General features: G+C 56.9%; 1 protein-coding gene across 1 annotated transcript in view; it reads right to left on the reverse strand.

Moving 5' to 3' along the window:
- Window positions 1-9,352, reverse strand: part of LOC122437901 (basic proline-rich protein-like) — an 11,570-nt gene extending 2,218 nt beyond the window's left edge. Inside the window, exon 1 of the mRNA XM_043462379.1 lies at window positions 9,310-9,352. Within this exon, the coding sequence (XP_043318314.1) occupies window positions 9,310-9,352 (43 nt within the window). The remainder of the gene's footprint in view (window positions 1-9,309) is intronic.

Here is a 9,352-nt window from a genome sequence, read left to right on the forward strand (position 1 = left end):
GAGGGAGCTCCGGGTCGACCAGCCGGCCGGGACGCACTTGGCCTCTGGGCCGAGGGAGCTCCGGGTCGACCAGCCGGCCGGGGCCCCACTTGGGCTCTGGGCCGAGGGAGCTCCGCGTCGACCAGCCGGCCGGGGCCCCACTTGGGCTCTGGGCCGAGGCAGCTCCGCGTCGACCAGCCGGCCGGGACGCACTTGGCCTCTGGGCCGAGGGAGCTCCGCGTCGACCAGCCGGCCGAGGCCCGCTTGGGCGCCGCGCCGAGGGAGCTCCGGGTCGACCAGCCGGCCGGGACGCACTTGGCCTCTGGGCCGAGGGAGCTCCGCGTCGACCAGCCGGCCGGGGCGCACTTGGCCTCTGGGCCGAGGGAGCTCCGCGTCGACCAGCCGACCGGGGTCCGCTTGGCCTCTGGGCCGAGGGAGCTCCGGGTCGACCAGCCGGCCGAGGCCCGCTTGGGCGCCGCGCCGAGGGAGCTCCGGGTCGAGGGAGCGGCGGGTCGACCAGCTGGCCCGGCTTTGCTTGGCTTCGTCCCAATGGACTGTTGTATGGTTTTGTGTTCCCGGGCCGAATTGACCTTGGCGGCCGGAGTCGCCAGTACGACCCGTTCCCTGGCTTTTGCGTTTTCTTTTTAAGATGCGTTGAGTTTTTTCATTGCGGTTATGTGGGTGATGGGTGTGTGCCTTTCCTTTTCGTTTCACTGCCATAATACGGAGGGGTACTTTCAACATGGAGTGTGTGTGTGTGTGTGTGTGTGTGTGTGTGTGTACATGGTGTGTGCGTCTTTCGTTTCTCCTGTTGCTGTACGGTGCTTTTCCCAAAAGAGCCGTCGTCGGGGTCACAAAAGGGGTTTCTCCTGGTACGTGGAAAGGGGGTGATAGGGACCGGGGTGATGGCGTGTGTGGCGTGTGTAGCGTGGCCCACTTGGACGCCGGGCCGCCGGAGCTCCGGGTCGACCAGCGGGCCGGGGCCCCACTTGGCCTCTGGGCCGAGGGAGCGGCGGTTCGACCAGCTGGCCCGGCTTTGCTTGGCTTTGTCGCAATGGGCTGTTGTATGGCCTTGCGTTCCCGGGTCGCATTGACCTTGGCGGCTGGAGTCGCCAGTACGACCCGTTCTCGGGCATTTGCGTTTTCTTTTTAAGATGCGTTGAGTTTTCTCGTTGCGGTTATGTGGGTGATGGGTGTGTGCCTTTCCTTTTTGTTTCACTGCCATAATACGGAGGGGTACTTTCAACATGAAGGGGTGGGGGGGTGTGCATGTTGTGTGCGTCTTTTGTTTTGCACACACCATGCGCGCACACACACACACACACAGGGGTACCTTCAATATGAAGGGGTGTGTGTGTGTGTGTGTGTGTGTGTGTGTGTGTGCGCGTGTGTGCGCGTGCGTGCGTGCGTCTTTTGTTTGTCCTGTTGCTGTACGGGGCTTTTCCCAAAAGAGCCGTCGTCGGGGTCACAAAAGGGGTTTCTCCTGGTATGCTGAAAGGTGGTGACAGGGACCGGGGTGACGGCGAGGTATTTCTCGGCGCGGGTGCTCGCGCCGCCTGACATTGGCCTGCGGTCCCCCTCTGATGGGAGAGCATTCCGCTGCCCCGTGGGTGGGAAGTCAAGAATCTTTCTCCCTCCCGTCCCCTCTCCTCCCGTCCGTCCGGTCGTCGTGCCTCACCCAGGGACTTTCTGCAGAAGTGTTGTCGCGTCCCGTTCTCCTGTCCGCGTCGGTGACTGAGCGTAGAAATGCGCACTAGGACGGACCCTGTCTGGCAATGAGTCCCCGCCGGTCGCCCCCGGAGCTCCCGTGCTGCGGCCGCCGGCTCTCTCGACAGCTGCCTGTCAGTTGCTCTTTTAGATGGTCCGGCGGGGGGCGGTCCGCCGGGCCGCCCGCCCCAACTCTTGAATGAATGCCCTCGGGCTGTGGAAGGAGGCTGCGTGGGAGGGGCACCTTGGGCCAGAGGTCACGGGGGGGGGTGGACGGCTAGCCAGTTCAAGAAACTTGCTTGATTGGGAGAGCAGGTGTTTGGACTCAAGTGGAATGGGCTTTTCCTCCTTTTTGTCCTTGTCACTTGGCATGGGGGGGATCTCCCTTCTCCCGCCAAGAGTTTCAAACAAAGACACGAGAGATCACCCGGATCCACGCACTCCGGTCAGGTTCAGAGCCAGAACGGCAAGGATCGAAGCTCCCCTGGTGACACCCAACCGCCTGCCCGCCAACTCGGAACACACTCCCCGGTCTGCCTGCCAAAGACAAGTGGCTGGATGGTGTTTGAGGGGAGGGTGGCAGATTCACGTTTCATGGGAGTGGTCTTGATCAACGGAGGTGATGAGCTCAGAAAAACACAAGCCCAGCCAAATGTTCAGGAGGATGTCCATGCGTGTTGGTTGTTTTTGGCCTGACTCTGTGTCTCTGACCGCACCACCCAAAGGCACGCATCCCCGATTCTGTCTCTGTGTGTGTGTGTGTGTGTGTGTGTGTGTGTGTGTCTGTCTGTCTGTCTGTCTGTCTCTCTCTCTCTCTCTCTCTCTCTCTCTCTGACTGTGTTGTCCTTTGCATGACTGTGTGTGTGTCTGCCCCCGCGCACCCCACACACACACACCTGGCACCCGTACACAACACACACACACGCCCCCGCACACCACACAAGCAACACATTGTGCACGCCACAGACACACCCCACGCGTGACCCCCACACACAGCGGCCCCACACCACCCACGTCGCACACCACCCACCCCACCTCTCTCTGCTGTCCTTTCTGTGCGGCTAGGGGCAGAGTGTGGGGTGTGTGGGAGATATTCGTGGGGTGTCTGGGGTGTGCCTGTCACTGGTGCGGGTGGGAGGGGCCGTGGGCAGATACACACACACACACACACACACACACACACACACACACACACCCTCTGACTGGGTTGTCCTTTGCCTGGGTGTGTCTCTGCCCGCCCCTTCTCGCACCCTCAGGCACACACCCACAGGCATACCCCACACACCCTGGCCCCCCCACACACACACACCAACCCCCCCCACACACACATACTCTCTGTGTTGTCCGTGGTGGGTGGGGGAGTGTGTGGCCGGGGTGTGAGCGAGTGGGGCATGTGTGGCTGTGCAGAGACACAGCCAGGCAAAGGACAACACAAGTAAGTGGTGCGTGCGTGAGTGTGTGTGTGTGTGTGGCTGTGTCTCTCTGCCCGCCCCGTCTCACTCGCACCACCCTGAGGCACACCCCCACACACCCCACACATACCCTCACACACCCCACCCCCACATACCACACACACACCCACAACACAGCACAGTGCCCCCACACACGCAACACCTGTGCATGCCACAGACACGCCACGCCACACCACACCACACCCACTGTGTGTGTGTGTGTGTGCTCCTGTTCCTCGTTTGCTTTCTCCTTCCCTTCCTCGTCGTCCCTCTGCCCCTCCCCTCCCTCCCTCCACCTTCACAGGACAGGAGTGCCTTTAGATGAGTTAATCCACCCTTGACATGATTTCTACAGTCTGACCTGTCCCTCGCTGCAGACGAGCAAACCGACAACAACTGAAAGCAACGGTGTTTGCCACTTGGGGCATACCTTCCACAGGCTCCAGTGATTGACACGCCACCCACTTCCCCGAGCCAATCCTAGGAGCCTTCACCCAAGGCTCTTGCAGACATTCTTCACATCTGTCAGTCCTTCCAAGTCACCCGCCATCATCAGGCGAGGTGTAGAGAACCGATGGAAAAACTGGAGGAAGGACTTCTTCCATGGGGTGGGAGGAAATGAGGAAGGAGTAGGATGCTAAAGGTGGGATGCCTGACTTCTTGACGAAGCGAGGATCGATCGGGGTGGGGGTGGGAAGAGGGGCAGGACTGTCAACTTAGGAGGTCCGGTTAACACGTTGCACATATAAATGGTACATCAAGACAACCAAACAAGCACCCCATCAAAGTGCTTACAGGGCAGGTAGTAAAAACAAAACAAAACAAAACAAAAAAACACAAAAAACAAGCACCCCACTATGCAGCCCAGGAGAGTGTAGACTTATGACTTTGCATTAACCTCTAAGGGGAAAGAATCTGAAAACCTGACGCGACGAACACGACTTTGTAAACCCACTCGATACTTCATTGCTGCCATAAGGGGGGTGTCATTTGCATATCTCAGGGGATTGGTACTTCTCCGGGCAACCTCGATTCCAGCTTGTGCTTCATCCCACCCAGCGTTTCTCATGATGTGTACTCACTCAGCATGTAAGCTGGATAAGCAGGGTGACAACATATACAGCCTTGATGGACTCCTTTCCCCATTTGGAACCACTCTGTTGTGTTCCATGTCTACTTGTGACCTGCAGAAATACCGGGGTTTTGTTTGTTTGTGTTTTGTTTTGTTTTGTTTTTTTAATTCCCTAACCTGAATGAAACAGCAAGAGAGACAGAGAGAAGAGGGAGGGGGAGGGGGAGGGGGAGGGGGAGGGGGAGGGGGAGGGGGAGGGGGACGGGGAGCGGGTGGGCTAAGTAAGTAAATAAATAAATATAAATAAATAAATAAGAAAAGGACCCTACCGTTCACTCTGTTGCTTTCCACACACAAAGCAAAAACAGAGGACCCAAAGGACACAATGTTTACAATGTGAATTTTGAAAGAGGGACATCCCCTTTGGGCACTTCATACACTACCCCTATCAGCAGGATGCAATCGTTTCTGTTTTTCCCTCTACCTGGTCCTTCCAGACTTCAGAAGCTCTCAGCGAGGGTTCTTATCGCCTTGGCGATAGAGTGATTTTTTTTCCACACGTTCCTTAGGGGCCCGGAGGATGTTTCCGTGAAGCGGGGGATACACACTTCTGGATAGGAGAGTCCTGTGCTACGTGTGGTTTGTTCTTTTCTTTGCGTGTGGCTCTTCACCCGAGAGGGGGACTGGGTCCTGAAGTTTTCCGAGTGGCCTCCGATATCTGGGGGCAACCCTCTCTGGGGGGAAACATGTCCCATGTTCTCTTGCCCTGCTGACGGAGAACTCAAAAGGCCTTGTGCCTGAAGCCCTGCGGATGGAAGCTAGAGGACTTGGTGAACATTTCTGACAGAGCTTCCCCGCTGGCTCACACAGTCTAGAGTCTGCGTGCCATGTCTCTGACTGCCTGCACCCACAGGCGCACCCCACACACCCATGCTGCACACACACACGGCCCCACGTGGCACCCGTACCCAGCACACACACACACACCACACATCCCCACACACGCAACACACCTGTGCACACCACAGACACACCCCACGTATACCCACAGACACCACACGCGTACCCGCACACACCACACACACACCCTCCCCCCACACACCACACACACCGGCCTCACACCACCCACTCACCCACCCACTCACTCACTCACTCACTCACTCACTCAGTCACTCACTCCCTCCCTCCCTCTGACTGTGTTGTCCTTTCTGTGTGGGGGTGGGCCTGCGGGGGGTGGGGGGGGCGGTGTGTGTGTGTGTGTGGGGGTAGGCGTGGGGTGTGTGGGATGTTCCTGTCGCTGGTTCGGGCGTGAGGTGCCGTGGGCAGATACACACACACACACACACACACACACACACACACACACACACACACACACACACACACACACACTCTGGGTTGTCCTTTGCCTGGCTGTGTCTCTGCCCGCCCCCTCTCAAATTCGCACCACTGACAGGCACACCCCACACACACCACACACACAACACCTGCGCACGCCACACAGACACACCACACCACACCACACACACACACACACACACACACACACACACACACGCTGTGTTGTCCTCTGCCTGGCTGTGTCTCTCTGCCCGCCCTCTCTCACACTCGCACCACCCTGAGGCACACACCACATGCATCCCCACACCCCCTGCTCCCCCCCCCCGCCCCCACACACACTCTGTGTTGTCCTTTGCGTGTGTGGTGTGGGGCGCGGGTGTGGGGGGGATTGTGGTGGGGGGGTGTGGGTGCGGGGAGTGCGGGGTGAGTGTGGGTGCGGGGAGCGCGGGGTGTGTGGGTATGCGTGGGATGTGCCTCCGGGTGTTGCGAGTGTGAGAGCGGGCGGGCAGAGGGACACAGCCAGACACACACCCATGCACACACTCTGTGTTGTTCTTTGCCTGGCTGTGTCTCTCTGCCCGCCCCCTCTCACACTCGCACCACCCGGAGGCACACCCCACACACCCCACGCATATCCACACACACTACGCCCCCACACACCACACACAACACACTCCCCCCCACACACCACACACGCAACACCTGCGCATGCCACAGACACACCACACCACACCACACCACACACACACACACACTGTGTGTGTGTTCGTGTTCGTGTTCCTCGCTTTCTCCTTCCCTTCCTCATTGTCCCTCTGCCCCTCCCGCCCCTCCCTCCACCTTCACAGGACAGGAGTGCCTTTAAGATGAGCCTGCCTGTTGTTAATACACCCTTGACATGAAGATTTCTACACTCTGACCTGTCACGCCTGTAACCTGGGGGGTGGTCAAACCTCCTTGGTACGCTAGGTATATAGCTTTCTCCGTGGAAGGTGGAAGCCTTCCTTCCGTCCCTCGCTGCAGACGAGCAAACCGACAACAACTGAAAGCAACGGTGTTTGCCACTTGGGGCATACCTTCCACAGTCTCTAGTGATTGACACGCCACCCACTTCCCCGAGCCAATCCTAGGAGCCTTCACCCAAGGCTCTTGCAGACATTCTTCACATCTGTCAGTCCTTCCAAGTCACCCGCCATCATCAGGCGAGGTGTAGAGAACCGATGGAAAAACTGGAGGAATGACTTCTTCCATGGGGTGGGAGGAAATGAGGAAGGAGTAGGATGCTAAAGGTGGGATGCCTGACTTCTTGACGAAGCGAGGATCGATCGGGGGGGGGGGGGCGGACTGTGAACTCAGGAGGTCCGGTTGAACACGTGCACATATAAACGGTACATCAAGACAATCAACAAGCACCCATCAAAGTGCTTACAGGGCAGGTAATAAAACAAACAAACAAACAAACAAACAAAACACACACACACACACACACAAAACAAGCACCCCACTATGCAGCCCAGGAGAGTGTAGACTTATGACTTTGCATTAACCTCTAAGGGAAAAGAATCTGAAAACCTGACGCGACGAACACGACTTTGTAAACCCACTCGATACTTCATTGCTGCCATAAGGGTGGTGTCATTTGCATATCTCAGGGGATTGGTACTTCTCCGGGCAACCTCGATTCCAGCTTGTGCTTCATCCCACCCAGCGTTTCTCATGATGTGTACTCACTCAGCATGTAAGCTGGATAAGCAAGGTGACCACATAACAGCCTTGATGGACTCCTTTCCCTATTTGGAACCACTCTGTTGTGTTCCATGTCTACTTCTAACTGTTGCTTCCTGACCTGCAGAAATACCGGGTTGTTGTTGTTGTTGTTTGTTTGTTTGCTTGCTTGCTTGCTTTGTTTTGTTTTGTTCTGTTTTTTAATTCCCTAACCTGAATGAAAAGCGAGAGAGACAGAGAGAAGACGGAGGGAGGGGCGGGCGGGCTAAGTAAATAAATAAATAAAAATAAAATAAATAAGAAAAGGACCCTACCGTTCAATCTGTTGCTTTCCACACACAAAGCAAAAACAGAGGACCCAAAGGACACAATGTTTACAATGTGAATTTTGAAAGAGGGACATCCCCTTTGGTCACTTCATACACTACCCCTATCAGCAGGATGCAATCGTTTCTGTTTTTCCCTCTACCTGGTCCTTCCAGACTTCAGAAGCTCTCAGCGAGGGTTCTTATCGCCTTGGCGATAGAGTGATTTTTTTCCACACGTTCCTTAGGGGCCCGGAGGATGTTTCCGTGAAGCGGGGGATACACACTTCTGGATAGGAGAGTCCTGTGCTACGTGTGGTTTGTTCTTTTCTTTGCGTGTGGCTCTTCACCCGAGAGGGGGACTGGGTCCTGAAGTTTTCCGAGTGGCCTCCGATATCTGGGGGCAACCCTCTCTGGGGGGAAACATGTCCCATGTTCTCTTGCCCTGCTGACGGAGAACTCAAAAGGCCCTGTGCCTGAAGCCCTGCGGATGGAAGCTAGAGGACTTGGTGAACATTTCTGACAGAGCTTCCCCGCTGGCTCACACGGTCAAGAGTCTGCCTGCGATGCAGGAGACCCGGGTTCCATCCCCGGGCCAGGAAGGTCTCCTGGAGAAGGACATGGCAACCCGCTCCAGTACCCAACTCTGACGTCTAGACATCTCCTTGACTGACTCCCCCTCCACCGACTGGTTTCGAATGAATCCACTCCAGGGATGAACCGGTGTGTTTCCTTGCTTTCCCTACAAGTGCCTCTGAGGAAAAAAATTACCTGATTGCTTGCACCCCAGGCCTGCTTTCCCGAACCTGTCTGTGGACCTCACAGCCTCCTGAGAGGAGATACGATAACTGTTTCACTGAATGGAGGATCTGTGCTCAGAAACTCTTTCCACGACATGGAGGCCCGTACTAACTAACCTATTTGGTCCTTCCCTCGTTCCTTCCTTCTTTCCTTCTGGATTTGTTGTTGTTGTTGTTGTTCCCCCCTTTCTCCCCCCCCCCCCTTTTTTTGGGGGGGGGGACTTCTCTCTCAGGTCCATGCACACGCACACGCGCCGTTTCTCACGTACACGCGTACATGCATGCACTCACACACACAGTCACCAGTTCAGCTTTTCATGGGTTTCAGGGAAGTGTCAGAGGAGGGAACTGCTGGGGTCCGGAGCAGGCCGCCCACCCCACCCCACCCCACCCCACCTCACATGAACCTCCATGTCCTGTGGAGTGTTTTGGACTCAAGTGACTTAAGAACCAAGAACCGGCCAGCGCCAGAGGAACGCTCCGCCCCTCCCTCCTTCTCTGTCTCTCTGAAGGCAGGCAGGAATGAAAACCTCCTTCCACGGAGGAAGATGTCAAGTGATGATGGCTGCTTGGACGCACGTCCGTGATCCTCACATGCATGAGTGGGGTTTCCTGGGTTACGAAAAGGAAGAGACTTCTTTGGCCTGACACAAGGCGAAGTTTGTCCCTCAGCCTCCCGCCCCACCTCCCCCCCCCCACCCCTAGCCCCCTTCCTCCGCGCGGTGCCCAAGGGGCAGCCTCAAGGTGGGGAAATGGAGAAATGGGGGTGGGGCGGATCACCATTCAATAGAGAGAAGCTCGAGGCAAAGTCAAAGGCTCTGACTTGACTGGAAAGCTTTCTGCATTTGAATGAAGCTATCTGACGAGGCCCTGCAGGGGGAGGGTGGGGGTGGGGCCCACAGACAATAGCCCCTGCCTGCCTGCCTGCCTGCCTGCCGGGCTGAGGAGGCCCTCTGGCGGCGGTGGCGGGGCCAT

The sequence above is a fragment of the Cervus canadensis genome, chromosome 3 (assembly GCF_019320065.1).
Source record: "Cervus canadensis isolate Bull #8, Minnesota chromosome 3, ASM1932006v1, whole genome shotgun sequence".
Taxonomy (NCBI): Eukaryota; Metazoa; Chordata; class Mammalia; order Artiodactyla; family Cervidae; genus Cervus; species Cervus canadensis.